This window comes from Rana temporaria, chromosome 2, assembly GCF_905171775.1.
Source record: "Rana temporaria chromosome 2, aRanTem1.1, whole genome shotgun sequence".
Lineage (NCBI taxonomy): Eukaryota > Metazoa > Chordata > Amphibia > Anura > Ranidae > Rana > Rana temporaria.
Window position 1 is genome coordinate 396,844,776 of NC_053490.1, and position 16,053 is coordinate 396,860,828.

The 16,053-nt window shown below is 42.0% G+C and overlaps 1 protein-coding gene across 15 annotated transcripts in view; it reads left to right on the forward strand.

The window, feature by feature from the left end:
- The window catches only part of CASK (calcium/calmodulin dependent serine protein kinase), a 407,679-nt gene that overhangs the window by 127,096 nt on the left and 264,530 nt on the right, over positions 1 to 16,053 (forward strand). For all 15 annotated transcript variants that reach the window (XM_040338072.1, XM_040338077.1, XM_040338074.1 and 12 more), the window contains exons 4-5: positions 6,787 to 6,864; positions 11,288 to 11,360. In XM_040338072.1, coding sequence (XP_040194006.1) covers positions 6,787 to 6,864; positions 11,288 to 11,360 — 151 coding nt within the window. The remainder of the gene's footprint in view (positions 1 to 6,786; positions 6,865 to 11,287; positions 11,361 to 16,053) is intronic.

The following is a 16,053-nucleotide window of genomic DNA, read 5'->3' on the forward strand; positions in this document are numbered from 1 at the left end:
CGTCGTTTGCGTAAGTCGTCCGTAAATGGGTCTGGACGTCATTTACGTTCACGTCAAAACCAATACGTCCTTGCGGCGTATTTGGAGCAATGCACACTGGGATATGTCCAAGGACGGCGCATGCGCCGTTCGTTAAAACCGTCAATCACGTCAGGTCATGGTTATTTTACATAACACACGCCCCCCTGTTCCACATTTGAATTAGGCAGGCTTACGCCGCCCTATTTACGCTACGCCGCCGCAACTTACGGAGCAAGTGCTTTGAGAATACAGCACTTGCCCCTCTAAGTTGCGGAGGCGTAGCGTAAATAGGCTACGCTACGCCGGAACAAAGATACGCCAATCTACGAGAATCTGGCCCTTTCTGTAGAGAAAAGTGGACCAAAATCCCTCCTGAGATGTGTTCAAACCTGGTCACCAACATACCTGTCGTATCTGTTGTTCTATCTATGCGACTGATTCATAGAATCAGTTACGCATAGATAGCCAGAAGATCCGACAGGTGTAATTGTTTTACACTGTCGGATCTTAGGATGCAATACCGCGGCCGCCGCTGGGGGGCGTTCGCGTCCGCGTCGTAATACAGCGTCGGATATGCAAATTAGGAGTTACGGCGATCCACAAAGATTTTTCACGTCGTCGCGAGTGTTAGATTTCCGTCGCAAAGATAGGGCACGCATTGGCGTAAAATGAAGGATGGATGGCCGCACTCCAAACCAAACAGGTTGTCTTTATTTAAACGAACAGCAAAAACATACCAGATAACAGAAACAGGAGGATAACCGACGTTTCGCACTGACTTAGTGCTTATTCATTCAACAATGTTAAAGATAGGGCACCTTTAACATTGTGTAAAAGTACTCCACCATGTTAAAGTATGCCCGTCTTTCCCGCGTCGCTTTTGATTTTTTTTTAAAAAAAATCTTTTTCCCGGCGCAAGTCTTTTTTTCACGTCGCGATTCACAAAACGTCGGCGCGTCATAATTTTGCGCAAAGCACGCCGGGAAATTTGCTATGGGAGCAAGCGCAGTACGTCCGGCGCGGGAGCGCGCCTAATTTAAATGGTACCCGCCCCATTTGAATTGGGCCGCCTTGCGCCGGACCTGTTTACGATACACCGCCGCAAATTTCCAGGTAAGTGCTTTGTGGATCGGGCACTAAATCGGAAAATTTGCGGCGGTGTAACGTAAACGGGTTACGTTACGCTGCGCCGCCGGACTGTGAATCTGGCCCTAAGTCACCAAATACTTATTTTAATCACTGAACTGCAACTTAATTTATAGCATTTGTTTTATGTGTTTATTCTGGATTTTTGATATTCGGGCTCTATCATTTAAAATACACCTATGATAGCAATTATAGACTCTTTGCTTCTTTATAAGTGGGCAAACTTACAAAATCAGCAGGGGATCAAGTTATTTCCCCCCACTATATAGCAAGGGTCTTCAACTTTGGTCAAAGCTGCACAGCTTGTATCTACAGACACCCCTTATCTACCTAAGCAGATTTATGCTAAAGGTGAACTTTGCCTTTAATTCCAATTGAAGCAGAACTTTTCTCTCGTCATTTGGCCAATAGAAGTATCGGTCCTGTTTTTCATAGAGATTTTCAATAGTAAGGACAGTCAATGGGACTTCCTCTAGGGTAGCCAGTCTTCACCTAAAGATCACAGTTGGGGACAATTTGTAGTCTCTTGTCTTTTCGATACCTTCTTTTTATCGCTCAATGGATTTGTTATAGTCTATCATCAGCGACTTTTTTGTCGGTCTGTGACCAATGTAAATCATGAGAAGATACGGTATAGCTAAACATCTCTATTACATCTCCATCATGTAAACTGTAAAGCAAAAATGTACTCTTTGGGGAGGGGATGCCTGATTTATCAAAGAACATGTTTTTAGATATTACTTGGTAACACAGTAAGTACACCCTGAACTTGGCTGGTAACATTGTTTCAGGTGAGTTGATTGTTTCAGGCTCCCCTCCCAAAGGAAGGACTGATAGTTCTCACCCCACATTGATGCATTGTAAAAGATCGCTCATCATAAGTCTGTTAAAACATTAGCACACAGTATATAACATTTAAATTAATAAGATCTAAAAAAAAAAAAAAATTTTTTGAAACCTAATAAATTAAAATAACCTTATGATCAGTGTGGGAAACCTACTTCTCAAGCGATGTCTCACTTGTTCCAATGTGTGATATTCAAGCTGAGAAACAACATCTGTTAGTTTTATAGCAAATACTGACTCTCTGCCAAGTTGCTGGCTGAGATGGCACAATGCCCTCAAGCTGCTCCCTCCGTAAAGGTGAGACAAGAGATTGATCTCCCTAAAAGGCAAGACTGTAAACATTGCCTTGTCAAGGAACTGCTCAGCATACGGAATTTCATTTTCGTCCGAAAAATACATTTATTTAGTTACTCCCGAAATTCTAATGTTTGTATGACTAGTTATAATTATATTTATTATTATTACTAGTCAACCAACATTAGAATTTTTCTTTAGTCTATGGGCCGAGCATTTGACCAGAAATGTACATTTGCGTCATCATACAGTTTAGCTGCTCCGTCGAATCTTCTTAGAACTTCCGACAGACACGATAAGCCTTCAATGACAGATTTTACGTTTGTATGCTTTTCGATGCTTCGTCGAATCTTCGTCCATGTTAAATTGTCAAGTTAGTTCTACTGCTCCTCCTCTTTGGTTACAATCAGCCAATAACATTCATCATCATCATTATTTTTATTTTACTTCCCCCACCCAATTCCAGCAGCGATCTTTTCTCTATAATGTCGAATATTTTGTCTCTATGTCAAATCTTTTCTCTCTATGTAGAATAATTTTGGACTAATAGAGTTAAGGTTAGGCACATTCGACCGACGAAAACGAAAATAAAGCATTTGTTTATGTCGGATCTTTCGGTTTTCGTATTCTGCACTTTCGTTTTCGTTTTGTTAAAACAATAACGAAAATAGCTGAAATTCGGACGAAAACTGATGCACATGTCTAATGACCACTACAGAAAAGAGAATGCACACAATGCAAGGACTTACAGCTGCATCCCTTTTTCTCCAACCAGGAACCAAGATGGTGGTAGCCATTTGTCTAATCTTGGGTATTTATAGTTGAGCATTACTTTGGGGCATTGGGCTCAGAAAACCCAGTTAAACAATGATTTGGAGGTTCAAAAATTGGCCACTTGATAAGCGTGCATTATAGTGGTTGTGAACCCCTACATATACCCAGGGAAGTGACTGGCCACAGGTGATGCAGAGATTAAACAACAAATCCTCCTACATAAGTTGTACCTGTTTGGCTGCAGTTTTCTCTAGATCTGTTCAAAGTACAAAAATTATGAAGCTGGTCAGAAAAAAAGAGGGCATAGAGCTAAAGTTACACTCTGCAGAGAGCTCAGTACGGAGAGCTCTGAGAGCTGATTGGAGAGAAGAGACACCCCTCTTCACACAGCACACAGGAACAGAACTATGGCTGTCAATCGGCTCAAGTTCCCTCCCCGTCACCTTTTTTCTCTCTGCCGGGAAAACTTGTCCGAATTGATTTATGCTGATGGCAGAAGAATAAAGTGGCAGACTAAAATGATACTTAATGCTCTTAATTGAGACAAATACACAGTATGGAGGAATATTTAATTTCCGAGGTTTACAACAATTTTAAAAGTCAGAGGACAATATTCTTTGTAGTAACAGGACAGCAATTCCTGGTTTTACAGTATCACTGTTGTGTTAATCTTCATTTGACCTATGTTAGGTTCTGATGAATTCATGTTGCATATTTATGCGTAAATGTATTACTACAATACTTTAGGGTCCATTCGCACTACCTGCGTGCTAAAACATTCTATTTAACATGCAGGCTGGTGTCGGTTTCACCAGGTGGTGCCATGTTTCATCATAATGTTTCTTTTTTTTTAAGGGGAACTTTTCTTGAGGAAAAAGAACATGTGCTGTTGCAGATTTCGAACTTTTGTGATTCTGGAGAAATAATAGTTTGTCCGTGTCCATATGCAGAGTGAATCTGTATGGGAGTGGTTTTGTAATTATCAATTAGCTGCTGCACCTGCAGGGCTATGAGGAAGATTGCAGCGTTTAGATGTGATTTTTCTTTGGGAGTATCTCCCCCAAAATGTAATTTTTGTTGCAGGGGATGCCTAAAATCTGACTTGTATCTTAGTGTAGACTTCTGTGAAAATCAGTGAGCCAATCACACATACAGGAAATGACATACGTGGGGGGAGGTGTGCTGTACACCATCTGTGTACAGAACACCACCAGGTAGCCATATTGCATTTTACAGAAATGTACAGAGCTGCAGATTGGAAAGGAAAGATCATTTTTAATAACATTCAGTTACCCTTCAAACTTTGAGTGCACAAATTTCCACTTCATTCAAGTCTCATCCCAGCAGTGGGGTGTGATACGCTGCTGTGACCGGTGGTGCCATCTGATGGGTTGCAGAAAAATACAGTATATCTGCAACAGCATTGTGGTGAGCATGGGGCGCACAGAATGTTGCAGTGAATTGTACTAAATCGGGTGCAGAGCTCCAGTCTCCGCACATAGTGTGAACGGGCCCTTGTTTTACTGTTTCAATCATTTTTATTCAAGTTTAACAAGTAGCCAAAATGCAATAGTTATGCCCATGACAGGTTGGCTTACAAAAACAGCCAAAATAGACGGTCCCTTATTTTTTGACTGACTACACCACTTCCAACAACTAAGACCAACAGGTGTTTATAAAATATAATTTTACATGCTAATTGCCATTCCAGTAAAGAACCAGCTGTTTATTGCCTGAACCAATCCCCCCCAAGCAATACAGTTGACGATATTATGACCACATACAATGACAGATTGATAAATCCTAAATATTAGATCAGACCAGAAAATGCATTTGTTGTGTACAGATGATACATACATTTGTGGCTTCTATCTGTTTTAGTAGACTAGAACTGGTGTCTAATAAAAAAATATATATATTTATATATCTTTTTAAATTTACAGGCACCGTTAATTTACGCAGCACTTTTATATATTCACATCAGTCCTGGCCCTCAAGGAGCTTACAATCTAAGGTCTCTAACTCACATTTATTACAATAAATGGATACTGTAACAGTGCCAGTCCTTAGGTCCTAGGTAAATGACACACAGGGTTCTCTCGGGTACAGATTGAGGGCCTCCAGAATATCTGTTCTGAGCAGAGAAAATTGGCTGTTCAGTTCTCCTCTGGTTTTCCAACTCCCAGGTTGGGCTATTGAGTCCAGAGACTTTGAAGAGCATTGAGAGGGAAGAAGCCTCTAAACTTGTGTCCAGGATTTACTAGAGACCAGGAAGCAGAGTGCAGGTGTGTACAGCCCTTATAACCAATTGCTGACCACCCCCATAGCACATTTATTGCTACAGGACATCTGCGCTGTGCAGAATCACGTGTGTGTGTGTGTGTGCGCGCGCGCGCGTGTACATATATACACACATACATTAAACATACACGCGCGCGCGCGTGCACACACACACACACACACACACACACACACACACACACACACACACACACACACACACACACACACACACACACACACACACAACATGATTTTGCGCTTCTGGGTATTTGTGGTGAGGGCGCGCCACTGTTTTTTTTACACAACAGGAGCTGATCAGTGGGTCCCGCAGACTGATGTCCGTGTCACCCGCTGATTGTTCGTTACACTGACAGAGCGGTAGTCTGCCTGTGTAAACAAGGCTGATTGCTGATCTGTCAGTACAGAAGGCATTGATCCTGTGTTTCTGTAAAGCAGGAACACCGATTCACATCTTTCACTAGTAAAAGCACCTCCCCACTACACCGATTCACCAGCTAGGCACACATTTAACCCGTTGATCGCCCCTGAAGTTAACCCCTTCCTTGCCGGTATCGGTACAGTGGCGTGCATTTTTTTTTTTTTAGCACTGATCACTGTAAGAAAGAGCGTAAAAGTAGTACAGAGTGTTGTATGTGAGCACATAGGTGTTGGGAGTCTGTCTGAGAGACCAGACAAAAGGCTGAAGCTTGAGACCTGAGCATCAACACAGCGGGAAGAGGCCAGGAGGCAAATAACGATTAGCTTATGTGTTTTGAAGTGGAGCTGGAAACCCCTGCGAGAGTTGCACTGAAGTTGCTTTTGAGATTTTCGTTTCTTCTGAAATAAAAGTGGGCAATCAAGCCCTGAAAGGCCTGGCTGGTTTGAACTCACTGGAAAACGCTACACTTGAGTAAAACCCCCACAAATATCACAATATACCCATATATAATGTTTTTGTATGTTATTCAGGAGTGAATTTTTTTTTATCTACAGTTGCAAGCCATCAGCTGCTTGGTTGGCTATTTTGTCGGCTCTTCCAATCCTGGACACCCCTAGAGTGACAGTAATAGGCTTTGTCCTGTTTTTTCCAAAGCCGTTGTCTGAAATATTTTTTCTTGTTACTCGTCTTTCCTTCTTCACTAAAAGGATTTGATGGCTTCAGATAACGTCCCGTCAGCTCATATTATATCTGTGTGTTTTGTTGAAATGAATTGCAGTAAAAATAGAAGATGAATAACAATTGGAAGTTACTGTGTTGCCACATTAGCCAAATCATTTTTAGCTTAATTTTTGCGTTAATCATTTACTGTGCCTGTCCAGCTTGTAACAACGCACTACATATTCTCAGCAGGTAGGTGGTATTTTCCCTAATTCTTATCCTGCAAAATTCCTGACTGTTTTTTCTTTCTTTCTTTAATGCAGCATGGATGGAGCTGATTTGTGCTTTGAAATCGTAAAGCGAGCTGATGCCGGATTTGTATACAGTGAAGCTGTTGCCAGGTATGTGACTACCAACATTGTTTAAACCCACTGGGTACTTTCCTTGCGTTTTTGTTTTAGTTGCGCCCCATTCACACCCGTGTGTTTGTGCTTTTTTTTTTTTTTGGTTTGAAATTTGTTTGAAATCTTTGCAAATTTATTCAAAATAAAAAATGAAAATATCACTTGTACATAAGTGTTCACAGCCTTTGCAATGACACTAAAAATTGAGCTCGGGTGCATCCTGTTTTCACTGATCATCCTTGAGATGTTTCTACAACTTGATTGGAGTCCACCTGTGGTAAATTCAGTTTATTGGAAAGACACACACCTGTCTATATAAGGTCCCACAGTTAACAGTGCATGTCAGAGCACAAACCAAGCCAGGATGTCTAAGGAATTGTCTGTAGACCTCAGACAGGATTGTATCACGGCACAGATCTGGGGAAGAGTACAGAAAATATCTGCAGTATTGAAGGTCCCAATGAGCACAGTGGCCTCCATCATCCGTAAATGGAAGAAGTTTGGAGCCACCAGGACTCTTCTAGAGCGGACGGCCAGGCCAAACTGAGCGATCGGGGGAGAAGGGCCTTAGTCAGGGAGGTTACAAAGAACCCGATGGTCACTCTGACAGCGCTCTAGTTTTTCTCTGGAGAGAGGAGAACCTTCCAGAAGAACAACCATCTCTGCAGCACATATGGTTGAGTCATCTTTCAACAAGGACAGTGACCCTAAGCACACAGCCAAGATAACAAAGGAGAGGCTACGGGACAACTCTGTGAATGTCTTTGAGTGGCCCAGACTTGAACCCGATTGAACATCTCTGGAGAGATCTGAAAATGGTTGTGAACCGACGCTCCCCATCCAAACTGATAGAGCTTAAGAGGTCCTGAATAGGAGAAACTGCCCAAAAATAGGTGTGCCAAGCTTGTAGCATCATTCTCAAAAAGACTTAAAGGGGTTGTAAAGGAAAAAAATGTTTTCCCCTAAATAGCTTCCTTTACCTTAGTGCAGTCCTCCTTCACTTACCTCATCCTTCGATTTTGCTTTTAAATGTCCTTATTTCTTCTGAGAAATCCTCACTTCCTGTTCTTGTGTCTGTAACTCCACACAGTAATGTGAGGCTTTCTTCCTGGTGTGGATAAAGCCTCTTGAGGGGGGAGGGGGTGAGCAGGAGTGTCAGGATGCCCACTAACACACAGCTCCTTTCTCTATCTGCAAAGTAGAGAGTGTCCTGAGTTGCCTGCTCGCCCCCTCCCTTAGACTACAGGAGTGTCAGGACGCTCACCCACATACACAAAGCGCCTTTCTCTATCTGCAAAGTAGAGTGTGTCTTGACTTGCCTGCTCGCCCCTCCCCCCTCAAGAGGCTTTCTCTACACCAGGAAGAAAGCCTTGCATTACGGTGGTGAGTTACAGACAGAAGAACAGGAAGTGAGGATTTCTCAGAAGAAATAAGGACATTTAAAAGCAAAATCGAAAGATGAGGTAAGGGAAGGAGGACTGCACTAAGGTAAAGGAAGCCATTTAGGGGAAAAAAATGTTTCCTTTACAACCCCTTTAGGCTGCATTCACACCTGAACGCGGCGTATTGTACCGCGATTTGGCGCGACAAATTGCGGCGTTTTGTCCCGCGATTTGCCGCGACAAAACAATCGTTTTTTAAGCTTAACATACGCCGGAGGGGTGATTACATTGTCGGCTATGCCGAACGCTGAAAGCCGCCTGAGAAAAAGGGTTCAGGACTTGTTTTGAGCTTCAGGCATACGCCGTTTCGGCGTTCGGCGTGGAGATGTGAACCATCTCCATAGCCGACAATGTTAAATCACCCCTCCAGCGTATTGCAGGCTGCAATAGCGTCGGGCTTCAGGCGTTAAAACGCCTAGGTGTGAATGGAGCCTTAAGGTTGTAATTGGTGGCAAAGGTGATTCAACAAAGTATTGAGCAAAGGCTGTGAATATTTATGTACAAGGGATTTTTTTTATTTTGAATACATCTGCAAAGATTTTAAACAAACTTCTTCCACGTCATTTTCATTTTGGAATGAGCCTGTAACGTAACAAAATGTGGAAAAATTTAAGCACTGTGAATTCTTTTCGGATACACTGTGCACCTGTGCATTTTGTGACACATAAAAATGCATTTGTCATGAAAATTGATTATTAATAGGCCTTGAACATCTGCGCACTGCTTTGTAAACAAAATAAGGCATACCCGATTTTTACATGCATTTACCTACATTTTCTGGCTCATTGAAGCCAATAAAAAATGCATGAAAAATGCATCTAAAAGATGCATTAAAGAACAATAAACACATGAAGAAACGAGGTGAAAGCAGAGATATTTGAATGGGGCCTAAATGTAAATTTAAACAAAATAACCACATTGGCATAAACATCACAAATACAAATGTCAAAATTGATGAGGCTTTCTGTGTTTTAAAAAAAAATATATATATTTTTACTTTGCCCATAATAGTCAAAATTACAAGTTCACTTGATGTCCGTAGTAAGCATGTTCTCTATCGACAAAACCATGAGAAACCCCTAGTGTAACTTTCAGTTTTTGGAGAACTTAGAAACTTATACAGGGCTATTTTGAATTTTTGCAGTGTTTTTCTTGTAGTTCACTTATAACTATGAGTACTCGCCACCTATGAGAAAATCGCTCATTTTTTCAATGGCCACAACCTCTTGTAGTTGACTCTGCTATTTAAGCAGCAGTTGCACGGATGGACCAGAGAGATTTCCTGGAGGTGCACATGCTTCTTTCATTCATTTCTGACCCATTTGGACATTTACTAGCCACTGGGTTATAAATGAAGGGACAGATGGATGGGCGGTAATATTGCAGTTCTCTGGGGTTGTTTACCCAAATTTGTGCCGCCCATTTCCATTGCCCTTTTTGGTTGTCTGTCCTACAAACTTTTTGGTGTGCTATATGCAATGGTGCCCCATCTGTCTTTCACAGATGGGAGCCGCATTGTACATGAATGGGTTTTGCAATACAAGTATAATATAATATAATATTATAGTATAATATAAGTTTTATATTTGTGTCAATTATTTTTTCTGTCTTTGTGTCTTGTATTGTTCTCCCCCCCCCCGTTCCTATGTTGGGGGACCCCCCCCCCCCCCAAATCAATTGATATGTATGTGTTTTTTATATGTATCGATTGTTTATATCGGGATGGTAGAGGATACTGTTGTCTATTGGTTAAAGGGGATGTAAAGGTAATTTTTTCCCCCCTAAATAGCTTCCTTTACCTTAGTGCAGTCCTCCTTCACTTACCCCATCCTTCGATTTTGCTTTTAAATGTCCTTATTTCTTCTGAGAAACCCTCACTTCCTGTTCTTCTGTCTGTAACTACACACAGTAATGTGAGGCTTTCTCCCTGGTGTGGAGTGTCGTGCTCGCCCCCTCCCTTGGACTACAGGAGAGTCAGGACGCCCACTAACACACAGCTCCTTTCTCTATCTGCAACGTAGAGAGCGTCCTGACTCTCCTGTAGTCCAAGGGAGGGGGCGAGCGCGACACTCCACACCAGGGAGAAAGCCTTGCATTACTGTGTGGAGTTACAGACAGAAGAACAGGAAGTGAGGATTTCTCAGAAGAAATAAGGACATTTAAAAGCAAAATAGAAGGATGAGGTAAGTGAAGGAGGACTGCACTAAGGTAGAGGAAGCTATTTAGGGGAAAAAAAATTGTACCTTTACAACCCCTTTTAATTGTTTTAGAATATAAGGACATGGGGTGACACATGAGTATATGGTGTTTTACGACCATGTTTTTATATATTTAGGCCCAGATTCTCATACAATTACGTTGCTCCTGGGCAGCGTAACGTATGTGATTTACGTTACACCGCCGCAGGTTTACAGCGTTAGTGCCTGATTCTCAGAACACTTACCTGTAAACTTGCGGCGGTGTATCGTAAAAGCGCTCGGCGCAAGCCCGCCCAATTTGAATTTGAATGAAGCCCGCCCCATTTAAATTAGGCGCGTTCCCGCGCTGAGCGTACTGCGCATGCTCCGTCGGGTAAATTACCCGACGTGCATTGCGCTAAATGACGTCGCACCGATGTCATTTGCTTAGACGTTAACGTAAATGGCGTCCAGCGCCATTCACGGACGTCTTACGCAAATGACGCGTCTACCCAGCATTCTGATTCCTGTAGTTTTTTGGTGTGCGTCTGTTTCTTCTAATTTTATTGTGTGCAGAGGCGAGCACCTACTGGATCATTAGGCTTCCTGGTCTCACCTGGAGCTGCGGGTTTGTCTTTCTATTGGGTTTGTTTACCTTAGCTGGAAAGCTCTTGGCACCAGGGTGGAAACATAAAGATTTTTTTTTTTCTTTCAAAAAGACATTGGCTGGATTTACCCTTCAAGGTGTAATTATCCACGCATATCAAATTAATAATGCATTTGTATTCTGCTTCTTTACAGTCATTACATGCGGCAAATACTGGAAGCTCTACGCTACTGTCATGATAACAACATCATTCACAGAGATGTAAAGGTAAGAGATAAATCATGTCAATATAGCTGCATTTTGTTTAACCACTTGCCTACCGGGCCAATTCTGACACATCGAAAATATTGTATCAAAACACAGAGAGCGGTCCTGCGAATACAAAGGAATAAACAGTGCCGCGTCCTATACATTTGAAACAAATACAGAAAGTAGGGCTTGGACTTTTTAGGCACAAACCAACCATATATATACAAAAATATTTTTTTTATTACAGATAAAGTTTTACAAAATCTCTAAAACAAACGTCATTGATGTATCAACACAAATGGCTAAAATCCCGCTACTGTACATAACCTTCAGTAAACTACGTGGAGACCCGGAAACTAATGATAATTATTCCATAGTGATAGTCAGTCCAGGAGTGTGGTTAGGTTACAGAAGAGCGGTAAAAGGATGTTCAAATACTTGCTCTACGTGTTACGCGCTCTTATGCGCTTCATCAGGAGCTTTGAAGTTGATAATTATTGTAGGACCTAATTCTGACATGGCATCTCTCCTACATGTGAAAATTTACTTTTTTTGCTAGAAAATTATGTACAACCCATATAGCTATAGATAATTAGTTTTTTAGCAGAGGCCCTATAAAATAATATGATGGGTGATTTTTTTTATGTCACATAGTATTGGTGCAGCGGTTTTTCAAACACCGTTTTTTTTTTTTGGAAGAAATACACTTTATTATATTTTATTGCACACAAAAACAATATAATACCTAATGTTTTTGTCAAATATAAAAAATTATGTTGCGCTGAGTAAATGGATACCCAACATGTTAGACTTTAAGGCTTCATTTCCATGGACGTTTTTACAGCCACTTTTTTTAGCCTTTTTTATAGCTTAAAAAATGCCTGTCAATGTTTTTCTTCTCTTTTGAGCTGGAGCTCAAAAACGCCGCTGTAGCGTTTTTGAGCGTTTTTTAACGTCTGGCGTTTTTACAGCTCTAACGCTGGAGCTTCAGAACGCACTGGTCCTGTTTTTTTTTTTTTTGCAGCTTAAAAACGGCTCAGCCAAACGTCATGGTGGGCATGAGGCCATAGACTAACATGGAGAGCCGTTTTTAAGCTGCAAAAAACGCTCAGAAAAGTGTCTGTAAAAACGTCCATGGAAATGAAGCCTAAAATTGCATTTGTCCAGGGAATGGTACTTAACATTCTCCATTGACGACTCTTTAAATGCCTTTTTAAAGTTACCAGTTTAGAGATACGCACCAATACCTCACGTGTGATGCGATCACCGTTTACATATGCGTGCTGGAGTAACATATGTGTTTGCATATGTGCATAACCACAGGGGGACGGGGACACTTACATTTTTTTTTTTTTTATAATTTATTTTATCTAAAACTTCATTGCTATTGCAAGAGATGAGCAACATCCCTTGTGACAGCCTTTGCCATGTCAGGTCCTCTTTATGGAGAGATCTGTGGTTTATTAGACCCCAAATCTTTCCTTTGGCCTCCATTACAGCTGATCAGACACAGAGCAGTCTGATTGGCTGCTTTCCTGGCCGCTAATGGCTAGGTAAACAGAGGCGGAACCGGAAGCGACAGCATATTCGTCGCTTCTGGGTTCACAGAGAGGGAGCAATAAACTTCAGTTCCTCTCTGCTCTGCAGCCATTGCCCCACTCCTGGACTGCGCGATCTGAAGTCAGTTCTGGAAATGGGGGGAGGAAACCCCTTCTCCCACCCACAGAAGTGACCGATCTCTTAATAATCAATGGTGGGTAATCCAGCAATCTGCCGACTGCTCCTCTCTATTGGTAACTCGGCACACTTGCATCCAGTAAAACAAATCACCTTCCAGCTTTTGCTCAAGATTCCATGAGTTCAGGACATGTAAAGGACAAATATAGAAACCATAGTGTTCTCTGTATACAAGTTTATTCAAAGTCCCCAAAAACAAGATAACAGTAAAAATCGCATATGAAAACCTCCGCAGTAGCGCCGCCGTGTACACACTAACAGTGCCTGGCTAGACGTCACACTATCGGCTCCTCCCTTCTACTAGAAGAACCCGATAGTGTGACATATAGCCAGGCACTATGAGTGTGTACACGGCAGCGCTACCAGAGCCTCAAATGCATGTTTTAGGCCTGAAGATTATTTAACCCCACAAGGTATATTTCCATATTTTATGTTTACTGAAAGTAATGACCCTGGAGGATAAAATGGTGGTAGCTGCAAAGTTTTTTACATTACACAATATTTGCATAAATGTTTATCAAATGCAACATTTCTGTAAAAAAAAAAGTAATTGTAGTGTACAGAAACGCACAATATTTTACCAAATTTCTGTTGGGTATAAAAGACAAAGTTGCATCAAATGGATACGAAACATGTCGAGCTTTAAATTTGCGAACACCCATGAAATGGCCATGAATTATCGCTTTATCTCACGTGTGATGCAATTGTTTTCGCACATAGGCGCACCTACTGCATGCACTTATGTTCTTATATAATGGTGGGGGGACACATTTTTTTTTGTTACTTTTTTTTGTTAACTGATGTGATATCGCACTTTAATGACAGGTTCTCTTTACTAAGAGGTCTGTTGGACGCTTGATATCTCCTTTTCGCCTAACTGCAGCACAGATTGTGCTCCCTTAGATGACTCTGGCCTCAGTCGGGAAATGACATCTCTGAATCTGGAAGTGAAGTAATATATATTCACCGTTCCACCCATCAACACCCAACCGCCCAGCATGCGGTTTCCTTTCTTGCAGGTGGGACAGCGGAGCCCAGGATATATGGCTTAGGTGGGGGATTGGTAGCGGTCGGGCGTGGTAGTGATCAAGTGGCGTTCGGCTGGGTTCACAATGAGGCGAACACAGACATTGCACGTGCAGATCACATGCGATGTCTGTGCAATGCGAAGTTAGCCATCCTGTTTGTATGACTGAATTTGTATTGCATTCGGACCAAAATGGTACCCGACCCTTTTTTTGGTCTGCACTGGAATCGGATGGCATGGATGTTCACATCCATGCCATCTGATTCCTGTACCATTTTACAATTTACACTGCGATCTGCCAACCGATCTGCTGCAGGTGTCAATATAAAGTTAATGACACATCCAGAACTGCCTGCGAGTGACATTCGGTGTGGGAACCCGCACTAGAATCACGCTGGTTCTCGCATCGCACAAGTGTGAGCCCATCCTTATGCCTCGTACACACGACTGGTTTTCCTGGCAGGAAAACTGCCATGAAAGCTTTTGGCCGGGAATCCCAGCCGTGTGTATGCTCCATCACAGTTTTCCCGACAGGAAAACATGTTCTCTTTTTTTTTCCCACTGGGATTGCCGGTGGTTTTTAAGCCGGTAGTTTCCCTATGGGGGAAAACCTGCGGTGGAACATACACACGGCCGGGTTTCCTGACCAAAGCTCTCATGGCAGTTTTCCTGTTGGGAAACCCGGCCGTGTGTAGGGGGAAAAAGCTACCGAGCAGGTTCTCGGTTTTCCCGGTGGACTTTTTACCGCCAGGAAAACCGATCGAGTGTAAAAGGGCATTTCTGCTGCTAAAATCACTTCCACTTTGTTTTCATGGTATTTTCAGCACCCTGAAAAAGCCTCAAATCTGTCTTGTGTTATAATAAATGCTATCTATTATATGAATGGCATATGCATTTTTTTTTTTTTTTATATATAGAATGTATTCATAAAAGTTGGGCTTGCAGCTTTATCAGTCAAAATAAAAAAATAGAAAACGGTGGTTTCCATCGGCTTTGGCATGTGTAACATCCTGTGTCTAACCAATAAAATGCGGTTAACCTGAGGAAAATGTGTAATTTGACTTAGAAAAAAGAGAATTGAAAAGCTGGACATTTTAAAGTGTGTCTATTCCCTAAACTATGTTTTGGATAGCTAGGGGAAAGCTGAGAACCCCCGTCAGGCTTTACTGTTGTCCCAGGAAAACTACGGCCCTCCAGCTGTTATGGAACTACACGTTCCATGAGGCATTGTAAAACTCTGACATTCACAGACATGATTGGAATTGTAGTTCCTGAACAACTGGAGGGTCCCCTTTTGGACTGTTGGAAACCGTTCCACTTATTGTCCTAATGACCCCCCCCCCCAGACAGGAAGTGAACTATGCAAAAGCAGCAGAGACAGAAGTAAACTTTTTTTTTTTCGGGGGGGAGGGGGGAAAATGCTAGAAACACCCGTCACATTTTTAATGTTTCCCTGTTTTAGATTTTCCCCTGGTCGCACCCACCCCCGGATAGCAGTAAATCCTGGCAGGAGATTTTTGTTGGGTGCTTAAACCCCTGAAATTGAGCTTCCACAGCAAAGAGCTTTACATTCAAAGTACTTTCAGGGCCACAACACAAGGCAAAACACCACCTGTGTGTGTGTGTGTTGCTGTGCCACCACAAAACAATTCCTGTCCAGCCGTTAATGTAAATTGTCGTTGGTGCGCATTGGCAGCTTGTGGGTGGATTCTAGATTGCACAGATTGGATTACAGGACTGTTCTGGTGACCAATAAGTACTTTTATTTATTTTTACATACTGTCCCCAGAGCAAGTGCAGTGGTTTTGTTCTTTTTTTTTTCTTTTCGTTTATTTTTTAATTAGGGGAACAGGTGATTAAAAAAACACCTATAGAACGCTCTGTACAGAGGTGCAAACTGCTTGTATGCCTAATGCAGTCTTCCTTAGGCTGTGAAAATAAACTCTG